Source organism: Phocoena sinus, chromosome 5 (genome assembly GCF_008692025.1).
Source record: "Phocoena sinus isolate mPhoSin1 chromosome 5, mPhoSin1.pri, whole genome shotgun sequence".
Lineage (NCBI taxonomy): Eukaryota > Metazoa > Chordata > Mammalia > Artiodactyla > Phocoenidae > Phocoena > Phocoena sinus.
In genome coordinates this window covers 135,680,046-135,697,045 of record NC_045767.1, presented here as the reverse complement: position 1 = coordinate 135,697,045, position 17,000 = coordinate 135,680,046, and the positions used below count along the sequence as shown (strand labels likewise).

The 17,000-nt window shown below is 35.8% G+C and overlaps 1 protein-coding gene across 3 annotated transcripts in view; it reads right to left on the bottom strand.

Annotated features, from left to right (window-relative positions):
• FSTL5 (follistatin like 5) overlaps positions 1 to 17,000 on the bottom strand; it is a 728,230-nt gene that overhangs the window by 31,091 nt on the left and 680,139 nt on the right. For all 3 annotated transcript variants that reach the window (XM_032633746.1, XM_032633747.1, XM_032633745.1), the window contains 2 exons: positions 13,928 to 14,035; positions 9,695 to 9,819 (listed from right to left, as the gene is read on the bottom strand). In XM_032633746.1, the coding sequence (XP_032489637.1) occupies positions 9,695 to 9,819; positions 13,928 to 14,035 (233 nt within the window). The remainder of the gene's footprint in view (positions 1 to 9,694; positions 9,820 to 13,927; positions 14,036 to 17,000) is intronic.

Below are 17,000 nucleotides of genomic sequence, written 5' to 3'. Positions count from 1 at the left end.
CATCTCCATAGTACTGGAAAAAATTCAGCTAACCTCAGCCTAAACAAATACAGAGGAGATTTTAAGCATACCTAACCCAACAAGTAGTTTTAAGAGTTATTTAAGGCAACTATCACTTTTATTTCCCCTGAAGCTATTTCTATTCATTTTGTGAAGTCTATATACCCTATATCACACTGGTGTAAACACTGAAGGATAAAACCCTGGCACTGTGATGTCTGTTGCCTAGCATTCTTAATATACTCATGGGATTATGGTGAATATGTCTACTCATGACATGACAGATTAGACTTAATAGGAGATTTCTCCGTATATATACTAATTTGGTAGGTTTTTCCACTACAGTAAAGGCTCTCTGACATCCTTTTCATGTACTTCAGTTTTGCTTGAATCATATCTTAAAGAACTTTAAAACCTGACATGTTGTTGCATAATCGTTTCTCAAGAGATAGAACACTAACATAACAAGTGAGCATCCTTAATTTGAAGGAAAAAAGAAAGGAATCCATTTGTCTACTTATTCTTTGATTGACCCACACTAATCAATTTCTTTTTCCTACATGGGTAGCCATAGTGAGGCTACAGCTACAGATTTACAACTAAATTAAAATGGTACAAAATATTAACTCAGGCGGATTCACAAGGAATAGTTTTTACAACCTCAAATCACTGTAAAGACAGAGAATATCAGTGCCCCTAATGCTGTCCATCTAAAGAACGCTCACAACTACCACTAATTTTACATTTAAAATAACTTTGCTAGGGACTTCCCTGGCAGTCCAGTGGTTAAGACTCCACGCTTCCACTGCAGGGAGCGCAGGTTCAATCCCTGGTTGGGGAACTGAGATCCCACATGCCATGCAGCGGAGCCAAAAAGAAAAAATAAAGTAAAATAAATTAACTTGCTTATATGGCAAGAAAAAAGAAAAGAATATGATGTATATATGAAATGAGCATTTTAGCCACATTCACAGAAACTTCCTGAAATGTTCTACTGACTTCTATCATTAATTTACATGTGTTCTCAAAGATAAAATTGTTTATTTAATAGCATTGCTTTGTAGAGCTACAGTAGGAGTCTTTCATTCAAAAGGGAGGGTTTTTTTGGTATGATACTTGTATTTAAAATTTTAACATTTTAATAAAACATTTCTTCAAGAAAACTTCATGAATTCATAAAATTAAATGCTATGGTAAAAAATATCTTCTTCCTCCGACAGAAAAATAATATATCCACTTAAAAATAGAAAGAATTAGAAAGCTCAATATGCATTATTGTTTTCTACACACATTTTATTTTGGTTCAAAATATCGCAGTGTAATCTATTGCATACACACATGAAATAGGTCCTGGCAATGTGCACATTAGATTCACATAAGAAATCCTTTAAGTTCTCAGGATGAGCTCTGCCCACCTCTTGTGAAGTAGTGCATTGTGTCATAACTTTTGATGCGTTTCTTCATGCAACTTAATTGTTATCTTAGTCTGTTTTTACTACTAAACAGAAAAACCCAAGTAATTTAGGCGGTCATATCGTTTACTCATTTAGGGTAAAATAAGTTTGATTTACCATTTCCAGCAAAATCCCAAATCATATGTGACAAGAGGGGAAAAAAGTATGTGGAAATGTGCTATGTGTACACCACAGCTGTCTCCCGAGGAGAAGGCTGCCCTGTGTTTTACTGAACACTTTGGTGAGTTAGCTTAAGGACCTCTGAGGGCAGAAGCAAGAGCTATTTTACTTTGCATAATAAAACTCAGGAGGCAGATCTACAATGTAGAGTGTTTCTAAATTACATGTTATTAGTGCTCCATTGATTTCTTCAGTGAGAAATGCCATAGAATGAATCTAGTTAGAGGCTTTTATTAAATCCTAGAGCTTGGAGTCTACTAATAATACCTGTACAAACTTTTTATTTTTTAAAAAATAATGAAATCCTTATATTTCAAACATAGCTTGCTTTTAAATCCACCCTTATTTCCCATACAACAAAAATATTACATAGCTAATATGGGATAGTAATCTGATCAAGTGAACATTCTGTCAAAAGAGGGGCTAGCATACTTGATTCATCCACTTTGGGCTCTTTCCTTACTAGGCTCATATAGAGCCTGTTAATACTGGGCAGAGACCAAGTGGGGAATCAGACGAGATTCTCTAACTCAAGAAATAATGAAGATAACAAACTGAACACACACACACACAACACTAGGCTACAAGCAGTCGGTGATTCTCTGTCTAAGCATTTTACATTCCATGTGTGGGCTGTACCAATATGCTAGAGAAGGTGGGAAGTACTGCTTAAGATAAAAGCAAATCCAGTAACCATAATGAAAAAAGAAGAATGGCATGACAGGTCAAAGCTTGAAAAGTATAACGTGTTTACTTCTTTAGAAATAAGATGAGGAAAGTTAGCACGTGTTATGTAGAAGAAGCTTTGCCTCCTTCTAAGAATGGTGGAGGGTTTGCCGACGATGCACTCCATATGCATGTGCATACACACTCTTAAAAGTATATAACTTCTTCAATAAACAATCTATGACTGTCTTGTTTTTTAAGATAGTGCACTAGGCTCTGAGAATTTAGGGAGCTGAGAGGTCCTGGGAGTCTAGAGTTTGTGTTTTCGTAGAGTGGAGAGGGAAGGAAGAAGCTCAGAGAAACTGGAAAAGCGAAGGTCATGGTTTCAGGATGTATACGTGCTTCAGATAGTCACTATTTAAGAGCATAGCTAGATAGAAAAAGTTCCAACTCCTGGGTATTTAAACCCTATTTGTCTGTTAGTTTATTTCTCTGTGGTAGGAATTAGCATATAAGCATGAAGGGAGCAAAAAAACAATTGAACCTCACTGAATTGTGACACTGCCAGATCGTTATCTAGGAACCGTGTTTGGAAACAATTTCTTTTTTTTGGAAACAATTTTAATTGCTGCTCATCATCCTGATAATATACTTTTCCTAAAAAGACGTGAAACAACTCATATTTTCAATTTCTGATGTGTTTGGGCTTCAATGTAACCAGATAATTTTAGTGCTTCATCCACCTGGCCTGTCCATGAATCAAGTCACAAGTGTAGAGTTGTCTTGATATATGGCCAGCCATATATGTAATTTTGCTTTAACAGATTTTTGATAAATTATGAGGGAGAATGATATACTTTACTAACTTTCACTTTCACAGAATGTTTATTTTTTCCCTTAGAGAAGCTTTAAGGAAACATATATCAAATCCAATCCCATCTTAATCATTTTCTTACTATAACTTATAAAGAAAAAGGAGTGCTAGAGACCTCTCTCCAGACTACCACGGTGCCCGCTATGCATTATTTCCTCTTTCTTCACCCCTTGAGTGGCAACATAGCCATTGGCTGTGCAGGGATTACGGCAGATCTGACCCTGGATAATCCCTTAGCCACTTATTGCCGTATTTGATTGCAATCACTCATCGACATTTGAGGGTCCTAAAAGAGTGACTCCAGTTACCACCTTCGTGTTTTCCAGCCCACCCACATTGAAGAATAACACTGAGGTCCACTTTCCATAAGATTCCTGAACTATCCAATCTGAGACATTCACTGGAACCAACTTCACCTCAGGGTATGTGCTAGGGAAGAGAGGAGTATATCAGGAAGAAACTCTTGGAACATTATTTGTTTGCTTATTTGTTTGTTTTGGCTAGCAAGTCAAGTTCAGAAGAAATCAGAGCGTGGAAACTGACATTTTCAGATTTTTATAGAAGTGCCTGTTGCTTTCAAGGTCTCCCTGTCACTGTGATTTACAGATACACTCCATTCATCTTATTGTTTATCATGTAATCACTGATTGAAACCCACACACGCATACCATCCCAACTATAACCATTACTTTTAAGACACCATGCAGTCAACCAATCACCCCTAAAGAAAAATGACAATAATAAAAATATCATTTTCCCAACTGCTCCATTTTCCTCTCAAGAAAAAGGAGTACTTTAAAGGCAGATTTCTAGAGAAATGTAACCCAAAGGAACAGGAGAAGTAGTTTGAGATTCTAGACAATAAGATCAAATGTGGTGTCCGGGGTGATTTCAAGGGTAGGCAAGCCTTTCAAAACATCTCAGATAGCAATAATGTTACCTAAGTTCCTATCTTCCCTTTCTATATATAGAACTAGTCCTGGGGTAGGTAGTAAATCAGAAATGATTGCCTTCTTGTATTTACTATAAGTATCCTCTGTGCCAATTTACACTGACCTACTTGAACTGGATGAGATTAAACTCCAGTTGCACTCCAATTTGAAAGTGGGCAAGAGAGGGGAGAGGTGTGATTTACAGATGCTACAAGGGTCAGACTGTAAATACATCTTTTTACATCAACTGACACCTGTTTTCAATTGTATCAAAGGTATTGTTTTAGTCGGTGAAAATTTTAAGGAATTTCTATTTATAGCCCTAACTAGCCCAAATGTTAGCTATGCCCTTGTATTTAGGTAAAAATATCTTGGCAGTAATATTTTTTCTTACCTTTCAGCTATTTTTATTCATGACAACTCGAAAACTCTAAGAAAAACTTCGCTAACTTTTGGATTTGTTGTAGCATTACTTCGTGGCCTTCTTAGTGTCTTGCACTAAGCTTTGTCAAATTTCCCTGCTCTGAACCACATTGCCTCCTTCTAGTTCTCCCTTTCAGCCCCGCTACTACCAAAAATAAACCATTTGTGGGAGAATTATCTAAGATTTTTCGAGGGAGATCCAGTGGAATTGTTTCTTCACTCATTGCTTGACTACCTGCTACCCATGTTTCTCTTCCTATTCTGTCGATTTTCCTCACCGCTCCAATCTTCATATAGAAATTTAAAAAAAAATATGGTAACATGATAAATTACTGCCAAACCTATTGTTTTTCACTTCTTATAGGCAAATTCTAGTAGCACCTGCACAGAAAGTTGTAATCTTTATGTATATTACAAGAAACTGACATTTAAATTTTTCTCTCTTCAAAATGGTGCCAAAAATAAAACAGAGTCAATTAGGTAAATGTCCCTTCTTTTTGACATTTGATCTTTAACCCAACCATTGTAACACAACCATTTTTCTGAAAAAAATAAACTTATTTTTAAATTATTTTTAAATTTCTGGCTAATTAAAAAATTGATAACAAAAATCATTAAATTCCCATGTACTGGCCATATCATAAAAATTTTAAGAGTAGTAGAACTATAGTATTATTCAAATATATCTATGTAGATGTAATGATATAATAACTTAATTCTTTGGATTCAAATTATGAGTAAAATAATGAAACATGTTGCTTTACATTTGTAGAGCACTTCTGATTAAAAAGATAATGAATTATTTCAATTTCTATGACATTAGATATCATTGACTCTTCTGAGAATTACACACGCATTTTTATTTTTAATAGTCTCTTTTAATCTTACCTATCTGGATATTTTTGTACATAGAAGAAGATAAAATTATAAATTAAAATTCTTCATATAAGAAAGTAATATTTCTCAGGTCATTATAAAACACTCCTTTTGTAATGCATAATCTCTTCAACTTTAGAACTATGATTCATGGTTCATTAATGACTTGTTGAAATTTAAGATTTTTTCAAGAAAGTTTTCTCTTAACTGCCAGTCTGAAAAATGTCCGTTTAGGATACATTGCCAGTTAACTGGATGCACGAGTTATTAATGTGAAAAGTACATCAGTTATTACAGACTCAATGACTTATTTTAGTTAAAAAAACGTAAGATATAAAATGTTTTATTCTTACTTAAAAGCAATAAGGCATATAATTGTACAGTGATTTAAATCAATGTATTTCAATAAGCATCAGAAAACCATGTGTGTTATTAACTAAATTTCAAGTAATTTATACTTTCTCTAAATATTTAGGGGGTGGATTAGCCAACTCACACTCAGATATATTAAAAATATCTAATATGGAGTTTTAATAACCTTTAAAAAATGAACTCTGAGTCAGTAAGTATTAATCAGTCCCTTTCAGAAGCTCAGGAACTATGGGGGAGACAGGAGTGTAATATACCCTCTCTCATCTTCCAGGAAGTTTAGTTTAGTTAAACTAAACTGTATTCACAGTTGGAGCGAATAGACACCAGGCTTAAAGAATGGTTGCATGCTGGTCTTGAGTTTTTCTGCACCATCTCTGGGCAAGCGCTCATATTCAAGAAACAGACAAGGATGCCAGTTCGGTTCATGAGCCAGAGCTCAACACTTTATAGAGACCATTTTGATTTAGATCAAACTTAGGTTGCATTGGTGTGTCTGGTTGAGCTCAGCCTAGGGCTCAGGTAATCTTCTGTTGTCTAAAGAGAAGGAATGTGTAAATAACAATAAAACCCAAAGAAGTTATTTTCATTAATAAGCTCTTATGCTATAGTATAAAATAGAAATAATGGTATGTGGCCTGGACTGTGTCACGCGGAATGGGATGGAATTCAGCTGGGGAGCTGAATGAATGGGTGGTACCAGGCCAACATTCTCAGGCATTTTTAAAGTGAAAATTAATCTCCTGAAATTCAAATTCCTCAGGACACTCAGAAAGGTACCTACATTAGGCTCTGAAGAATTCTACAGTGCTGAGAACTTCAAACTGTCTGAAAAAGTGAAATAATGATTCACATTATTTTTAAAGAATGATTTAAAAATAAAATCCAAATAATGATTGATTCGTTTTTTTAAGCTACAAGTTTATCTTTTAGTATAGATGTGAAGTAATTTTGTTTCTCTTAAATTCTTCAGTTTTGATTTACATTGCAGACTAAACAAACCTGAAAATTATAGATAACAGAAAAAAAAAAAAAAAAAGAAACCAAGCAGAGGAAAAAAAAAAACTTTTAGCAAAACTGTAGCTAACTGCAGGGTAGCCCTTTCTCCAGTGTAGATTATGAGTAGTTTCGACACTACTATTATGGGCAGCTTAACTTTCAAACATTATGTTACTGCAGTCCCTAGAAAGAAATGAAGTAAGCTGACTTAAGTCACATTTGCCAACGGCAAATGGTGCTGCTGGGGCATTCAGGCTGAGATCTGTCTGACAGGAGATGTAAGTCCTTCTTCCTATTTACTGCTTCCATACACACCATTCCTGTGTGCTTGATGCCGTGCTGGCGGCCTGTCAGATCTCGTGTTAGCCGCTGAGAAATCAGGTACATAAGAAATACCTTCTTCCCTCAATGCTATGTAGTCTGGTTTAGGAAGGAGTGCAACACGTCCTTCTTTATTTCCATTCTTGTGAGAAACACGAACCATGCGCCTACCAGTTTTGAGGCACTAAGGATATAAAATCCTGACTCCTGTCCAGAAGTGTTTCCGACACAGGAGATATAAATTATTTGAAGTGAGAGAGCAGCAATCTGAGAGCAATGCAGATTGGTGTGATGAGGGGTCAGAGGAAGAAAACTAATATTAATTAAATGCATATTATGTGCCAGACCTTCTGCCTGGCCTGGAATATACACTCAACACGACAGTCAGAAAATAGTCTCAAATTCTGTTAAAGACAATTCTTAAAAAGAGCAACCTCAGGACACAAGCCACATTTAGGTAGGAAAAAATGTTCCGTGCAGTGGTAAGAGAATATTACCATATCTATCCCTCAGGTTTTCCTGATGTGGAAAAGATCCCCGTTATGTTAAAAATACTTTTCATATTTAACAGTTTACTTTTGGAAACGCGTGCTGTTTACTCTTCCTCTTCACTTCAGCAGTAGGGATAATTACTGTGAGATAGGAATTGTGATGATCATTCACATTCATTAAAACGGGACTCTATATGCTGGTAGAATTGCTATAATTTAATATAGAATTTTGACAAGTCTTGGCAAAACACCGATGCATTTGACTCTATATCCCTAAAAGCAATAAAGACATTTAAAAATCTCCTCAAGCATACTTTTCAGTGTTTCTCACAACATATATTAATAACTGAAATAAAATTTTGCCTTATATGTGTTCACATTATTTGCATGTTCCTCTAATTATTATTAGCTCCAACTTCAGCTCTGTAGTAATCATTTCGACCCTCAAGAGACGTTATGTTCTGACAGCATATTATACAATACATACGAGCCCAGAATCCCACATGGTATTCACTGCATCCAGACAAAGTTGAACTCCTGCCTCTAGTAGCAAACTTACCCTAATGATCCAATTTACTTGTTACAGGGGAAAAGACATACCCCAGATGGTATACTGTTAACCGTATGTGTCACAGATACAGGAGTTTTGACCCAAAGAACTGTGTTAATAGTGCATTTAAAAAAAAATAAGCAAAGTTGATAACGGTATATTAAGTACAGTAATAGGGAATAGGAGAATGAGACAAATAAAAGCAAATGTTACACATTAAATTATTTACCAGTAATAATTTATCAGTAACTTGAAAATAGCGAAAAGATATTTATTAAACATATCACTCAACGTCAATTAAATAAAATTTTATCAACAGATAAGTATCAGAACATTATGTATTTTTTAGGTATCACCTCAAGAGGGGCCACTTTCAGTTTCTCTGCTGATTTCTTCAGTCTCCTAACTCTTGCACTCAGACCTAAAGATTTTATTACTTTAACGCAAATGCAAATACTTTTCAAATGTGCTTCACTTTCAATAAGTTCTACTTACTTTCCACAAAAACATTGTGACAGTATAGCATAGTTTTTAATCACTTCATTGCTGAGCACATAATAGGCATTCTGAAAATATAATCAGTTGCTTGACAAATATATTAACTCTTTGAAAACATACACTCGGCTGTCCAAAGTTTCTATATCAACTTGACTGTGAGCCCCAATTCTAATTTATGAATTTCCCTTTTTCTTTTTGCAAGTTGAATTTTTCACGCTTTCAGAATTCTTACAACTCCAACTTTTAGACAAGAAAATGTTCACGTTAATTCAAGAGAAACAAATATACACAAGAACCAAATAATGGCTCTTATAACATATCTGAAGCAGTTTCCTCCCATCCACATCCCCTTGAACTAGAGAATAAAATATTAGTTTGGTTCAGATTCACTAACATTGCTAAGCAATACTTTAAATACTTACATAAAGTATCAAGAGACGTAGTATTAGAAATTGTGAATATCCAAAGTCTCCCCCTGTTAAGTATTTAAACCACTTCGGTGAACCTTCAGAGTGATGTCATTAGGAGTTATTACTTTTTTACCTCTTGTGAACACACAGAGAGATATAACACGCCCACACATTTTCTCCAAGTGCAGACCTCACACATTTCATTTCAACTTACTATACGCCCTGATACAATGTTATATTCATTTCTATACGGGCAAAACAATACAAGAATGTTCTTATAACATGTTGAATAGATGTTGATGTGAGTGGCCCTCTTCCCTGAAAGGAACTCAGGCCAAGTTCGAACATTTTGCAAAAGCCTAATCCGAAGACCTTAAGAGCAATTTGCCAAAATATTAACTGTAAGATTGATTTAAAAATGCAAGCATACCTTTATAGATTCACTTCTCAATTACACATAAAAGGGAAGAGAAGACAGGAAATTCATCACTAATGTTGCTCAATAAAAGTTCATCAAGCAGACGAGACAGAGCTCCAGTACAATTATGTGTGTATCTGTGGTATAACTGAATTTTTCTGTTGGTGATTTCCCGTGGCTTTCTACCAAGATTAGAGAGAAATCTACAAACCAGTGCTCGTCCGCGCACTCACCTCACGTGGGTGATGAGGAGGGAGGCGGTGGGGATGAAGAAGTCGTCCGCTCGGTCGAACTGCTTTCCCACGGGCTGGGTGTGGATGGTGTGATGTGGCGCGTCCCCGCTGGCCAGGGTTATCACCTAAACACAGCACCACATTTAGATCTTGGCCGTGCAGGCCCTTAATGGGATCAGAGACGAAATAAATCCCTGGCGGTTGTTTGCACAGGCTCTTTGTTTTCAACCTCAAAATTAGTACATTGTTAAGCAAATTGCAATTCTGCGTTTGCTTATTTTCAGTGTAAAAGTTTCTAAAAGAAAAAAAAATGGGAAACATCTTTTTCTTCAACAATTTCTGCCTAAAAGATAAAATAAATATACATATAGGTAACTCCTGCATTATAAAAATGTTATTGCTATAATAAGAGATATGAAAGCAAGCGTACACATGACATAAATGAGATGCTGCCTTTCTTTTCTTTCTTCCTTCTTCCCTCCCTCTCTTCCTCTCTCTCTCCCTTCCTTCCTTCTTTCCTTCCATCCTTCCATCCATCCTTCACAACTTGACTGAGGAATAAATGATATATTAAAAAAAAACCTCCCTCTCTTATACAAGAGAGTTGTAAACACAGGACAGAAAACTCTAAAATATATCATTTGAAATATTTTTGCTCTTAGAATAGATTTACATATTTTAAAAATTTCCCTTTTATAAATTGAAAACGATAAAGTTGAATAAGTTTTAATCAAAGAGGTCTCTTCTAACTATTCGTCATTAATTGGTTTTTAAAACTTTCATAGTTCATTAAAGAAAAGATCACTACATTTAAGTTCTTTTATCCCTTATATCCCATTTTGCATGAAATTCTATCAGTTCTTTCTTCTGATTTCTCATACCTTCACAGCTGTCCTATTGTCCCTGCTGCACAACCACTGTTCTGTGTTAGCTTTTTAAAGTATTTTCCTGCCTTTATTTTACCCCTTTTAAATCCTTTCTACATATGGGCACCAAATCAAACTTCTTAAACTTTTGACTGCCTAAGTTAAATAGACTATCTTCCCTCAAAACTGAGTGTCTTCCTTTGGTTTTTAGGACAGAAGGAGATAGCATTTTTAGTTTTAGATTTTTTTTTAACCCTAAAAAGTTAATTTTTGTTTATTGCAATGAGCATAATTTCATTGAGTTACATTGGGAATTGCCAAGTTCAAGAAAATAGAGTAATTATTATAATAGTCAAGAAAGGCTCAGTCATGTTATAGTCACAAACCAAAACAAAGCAGAAACAAATCTTTACTTCTTTACTACTTACTTCTTTATTTTTTAATAATAAAGACTTTTGTTTCATACCTCTTACTTTCCTAGAGGGCTTTGGTAGGATATCTATTGTTTTTAGTGTTTTTAATTCTGCTTTCCATGCGGAAAGAGCAGCTAACTACCTTGAATGTTTCCATTTATGAAAGACCTCTTTTGCCAAAACTAATCATATGGCCTCACCCAACCAAAAGAAGCCCCCCCCCACCATGTGCCCAGAGGAAGAGAGAACCAAAGTATGTGATAACACTTTAAACATACTCTACCTATTTTATTAATGAGCAACAGTGAGAAAGTCCTCACTGGATTTTAGCCATTCATAATTATGCCTATAAGACTTTAATAAAACTCAACAGGGGTAATAACAATGGAACTCCCCAAATTTTCTTCCCTTTAGATTGTATAGAGGTACATAATTCTCAAGCTGCATGTACGTGTATTTGAAATTAATAATAATACTTAGACTGACAGCAGCAATAATAATACTTACTGAGAGCTTGCTATGGACCAGGTAACACTTAAACAACACTGTAATGTGTGTATTGCGTCCCAAACTTACTGACGCAAAAATATTTCACGCCACTGAAGGCAGATTAACTGGACCTCTCTTCTGCGCTTGGCACCGTCCTAGGTTGTAAAAAAATACAAAGCCACTTCCCCAGTTCCCCTCAGTCTGGACTTTGATGGGTTGAGGTCCTTCTCGTTGCTGGAACTGAGCAGGGAGTGGTGAATTGCCAGGTTCAGGACTGAGCTCACTGAAGGACACAGATTGATCTGTGATGTACCTCAATCAATAAGCCCAATCTGACAACAATTCTGAACTCGTTTCTGACAGCATCCTGCTGCTGGCCCGTCTTTATGTGATGCCTGCTGCAAACCCAGAGCTACCACCTCCCACTGACACCCCGTCTGGCTGGGTCCTACTTCCTGGCCAATGGAAGAACGCCAGGACTTTATTCCAAGTTGTTTCCTGGGGATATTTTCTTCTCTAATCGTTGTGCATTTACAAGACATGACATACAGGTTGCAAAACTGTGCAGATGACAGACTAATGAGTTTTAGATTTTTACAGAATTTCTTAAGCTTTCATAAGACGTAAGTGCTCTTTAAAAAGAAAAACATACTATGATAAATATTCAGACTTCATCTGAGAACACTAGATGGAAAATCACTGTCTTAAATACCTAAAATTACGACAGTTTATGGGTATTAATTAATTAATTATAAATGTCACAGAAAATAAAACATATTGCTTTCATAATCGACAAAGATGTACAGATTTAATTATACTCCACAGGAAAACACAAAGGAGGGCTTTCAGACCCTTGATAAAATGTTTTGCGCCTTCAAGGGTGAGAGGGTCCCATTATAAGATATAACACATTAGGGCTAAAAAGTTACTTCCTAGCCCCCAAGACGTGGCGTCAATCTCTCTCTCCAGTCTAATCTTTCACCAACATGGCACAGGGACACTCTAGCAAAAATGAGAGCTTGACCATGTTTTTGGTTTCAGTTCAATTTCTCCAGAGGAAAATCTGTTCCCCTTTCAAACAAATCTCAAATCCCATTTCTTTCGAAGATACTTTCTGGTAATCCTGTTGGGAGACAATTATCCATAAATATCTTGACGTTTCCGCAGAGTCAAGTCTTTCTGAGCAAAAAGTGCGCCACCTTGGTTAAAGGATGATCGTGCAGCAAAAACGCCTTTGGAAGCTAGAAATAGAGTATTTCTCCTGAGAGATTTAGAGACTTCATTCCTCTGAGCCAATTACTGAGGTGCCAGGGTACTGACCTTCCACTCCTCTCCCTGGAGAAGACTTGCATGCTTTCCAGACTAATACTCTCTTCTCTCTCATGAGACGGTGGGTTGAGGTGCCAGCAGCCTAAAATAACTTAGAGACACATGATTCCAGGCTCCTCCTGCAGTAGGACTGTGTTGGTCATGAAGGGTGACACTGGCCTCTCGCCGCATCACCCCATAGGGGTTGGGGCCAGAGAATGAATACTAACAGGCTGCATGGGTAAGAAACGGTCTGTTCTCTGATCCAGAGACCCTGTGTTTCCTGTCAGTCTGTCTATCATCTACGATCTATCTGTCTATCTATCCATCACCTATTTATCATCTATCCGTCTTATACATACATAAATACACACACACACAATCTTCATGTAAATAAGTCTTGTTGTATGTCGTATTTTAAGAGTAATTCTCAGTTCTCACATTTTATTTTATATTTTCAGTTGTGAAACTAACCTTTCACTTCCACCCACCAAGTATTTTAAAAATTCACTAAATCTTATTAGCATAATTTTTATTAGACATTCAGAGAAAAAGAACCTGTTTTTAGATGGCTGGACAATGTGTGGGAAGTTTCTCATCAACTCTACAGATAGTCACTGTCAAAATGTGTATATATGTATATATACCTCTATCTGTCAATTTCTCATGTAAACAATTTCAAAACATAAGCAAATTTCACAAAAATGACAGTACATATTCCCAATTAGAAGTGAACCTGCAGTCAGATAGTAAAGTACTATGTGTTTGGAGAGCACTGGGGACCTGCTTTGAGACTCTGTCTAACTCTCCTGGTCTCTATCTCACAGGACCCACCCTCCAGGCCCCATTTAAAACAGATGGAAACAAGAAAATTCTCATGAAAATTCGAGGGAGGTAGGAAACGTAAATCATAATATTTTTTTCTTAATGGCTTCAGCTTTGTCATCGTAGGTTATTCTTTTTGCATATAAATCTAATGTTTGGAACGTCTGAACTAAAATATTTTCCAAGCAAAAAGGTACTTGAGAATCAACATTTTTTTCCCTTACTGTGAAGATCTAGGTGGAAGAATATCATTGTTAAATGGTTATGTGTCCAATTAGATATTGAAAGGTTTAAAGATCATTATTTTCTCAAATATACTGAAATGTACTTACCTGTAGTGTTGGAGAAGTCTTTTCCATGGTACCCCAGCTTAGCACCCAGACTTGATCATGTGATTTGTCGTAGTGTAATTTAACAGGGATGGGGTCTGTGCTTACTGCCTGTAATAGATAGAAGTTGAAAAAGTTTTCAGACCGAAATATTAGTTTAAAACTAGGCTAAAAATTATAGAAAAATCCAGGAGTTTAGATGTCAGATTAAAAATGTATGCTGCCAATGATCTAATTTTCTAAACCTTTATTTGATTAATTTGGAAATATAATACATTACTCAAATATATTTTTGCACAATTTTATATAGTCTTACATTCATTCATTACCTATGCAAATTCATTACCTATGCAAATAACGGAGAAGCTATTTAGAAACTCAAGATATAAATGATTAATATGTGCATTTTAATCAACTGTTGAGTACAGGTAAGAACTATATTTATGCTATTAGATTTTTCTATCCCACTGCTGATTATGGGACTTGACCATTTATAATGCTAAAATGCCAAGAATCTGCTATATGGTTGTAACTCTAATAACAGATTACCTAATTTAGTTTCCTTAATGAGAAGTCTAAAGCCACAGAAAAAGAAGAAGCAATTTTCTGTATCGTACTTGATATGGTAAATGTACTTTTCTGCTAATATTTATAATATCTAGCATTTACTGAAAACAAAACTTCCAAAACACGCATTGCTGCCAGAAAGTTATTTCACTCACCTTAATTCCAAGCTATTTGTATCATAAGCTAATACCTTTTAGAAGTAATTTCCTGCAATATTAATAGTTACACATTTTCTAATTTAATAACATAGAACAAATTGTTTTCAGTAAAACAACCTTTATCCAATATTGAAAACGTTTCTTTCCAAGCTCTACTGAATATCCTTAGAGAATTTCCCAAGTCCTAGTTTATAATGTAATTCTCTTCTCAGTGGATTAAATGTAAACTATAGTTGTAGTTGAATATATAGAGATTCATATTTTAACTAACACTTTGGCAATTTAGTCTTACTAAAGTATTTCTTTTCTGAAATCTTGCCCTGTATTTTATCTATTTAAAATTCTCAATATTCTTGGATTAGAATTAATTACTGGATTTCTGAAAAGACCTATTTAAGCATTTCTGTATTAGTGTCCTCACCCCTTTCTTTCTGGCTAACAGAGCCACGATAACATTTTGGGTTCAGCTGGGCAGTGATGTTCTAAGGGAAGGTAGCCCACCCGAGGACCAGCAGAGATTTAAGCCAATGACTAATCTTATTCCCCTTTGACAAGGGTGAAATTTCCCCGACTCCCTAGAGGTGAGGGAGAGTCACATGGCATATCCTAGTTTACACATTGTGAAGATTAAGGTGATGAATGATTTCTGAGAGTGAAGCATTTCCATCGAAGGAGACAATAGCAGGAGGAGACCTCCACGCACCACACTTTCTCCTTCTTCCTGCTTTGAATGCTGTCAGATGAGGATATTAAGCCTCAATTTCTAAAGCCATTTTGAGGTCACGAAACAATAAGCTTAAGAAGGAAAAGCCACCACTTTGAGGATTCAGCAGGAGAAACATGAAGGGAGACTGAATTCTCCATGATAGTCTTGAATTGCGGCACAAACCTAGAATAACCATCCCGAGACTTGATGCTATTTGGGATAACTATACAGTTCTATTGCTTGAGGAATAGCTGGTCTGGTATTGGGTGAATCGTCCTCAAGTGAATGCCAGACGTTTCATTTCGATTCTTCATGTACTGATCAATAATTTCAACGGGTGTATAGCAAAAGAGCCATCATTAATCATGACACTAATAACAAGGCAGTAAGATTCCTTTGATTTTTCATATTTTTCCCTTTATATGTTAAACCTGATCTATGTAGGATTATAATAGCCTATTTTGCATGCAACTTAAAATGGAATAATCTTTAGGCATTTAAAAAGTTAAAGATAAAATAATTCAATAGGCAACAGAAGCAGCAATAACAAAAAGACCTCATTGTTAATCAATTGTTAGGATATGGTTATAAAAATAGCAAAGATCCTTAGATAACTTTATAAAGTAGGGAACAATTTGAATAAAAATTTTCAGTTTGCCAGCTCTCATAAATTTCTTTTCTTTCCACTTGGCCCTTCATAAATATTACCTTGTAAGGACACACCACGATCCATAGGTTCTGTTAATGTCCCCATAAGACGTGATAAGAAAACTGAGACACTTATCTTACCGGCAGTCATCCAGCCAGTGAACAGCAAGCCCGGGATCTGGGTCTGAGTTCTTTCCCAAAGTGGGAACCTCCCTACCTATGAAAGACCATTCCTCCTAGTGGACAGCTTCATTCCTGACAATGCGTGGATATGTTGCCCTCTTATTTATGCTTCATAGATAAGAAACATTCTTTTGGGTTTTTTTCTTTTGGAGGGTGAAGAGAAACCCATGGGACCCAAGTATATGCAGTATCATTTGTATAAGCAGTACAATCCCAGGGGAGAATCACTGAGAGGCCGTATACACCATGCTTATGTGTATGTATTCGGAAGCTGACTTCAAATCTTAGTGTCTTCACTTAAATTTAAATAATAATAACTTGGGAACTTACTAACGCTTTCTGTGGCTCAGTTTCCTCTATAATAAAATGGAGACAGTAATAACACCTACTACAAAGGGTCGTTGTAAATACTGGGTGAGGTAGTAAATATAAAGTGCTCAGGTACGCCTGATGAATGCTAAACATGATGGAAATACCACTGCTCCTACTATTAGAAAAACTAACTGAACTAGAGTATTTTCGTGACAGCATTATAGTGTTTTAGAGATGTAATGCCCTTGTTTAGCAAATGAAGAAACTAGAAGAGGTTATTTACTTTAATAATCACAGTCTCTGTCCTGGAAGAGTTTATAGGTGAGAGGGTGCAAGAAGAATTTAAAATAACTTGATGCCTGTCACAAAATAAAAGTAAGGGCCAAACGCCTTGGAAGCTCAGAGGAAGAAGTACAGAGCAGGATGGGGGAGAAGAAGAAGTGAGGCTTTAATTGAGTCTTGATTTATAAACATTTTCTTTTATAAATGGCAGGACAGAGAC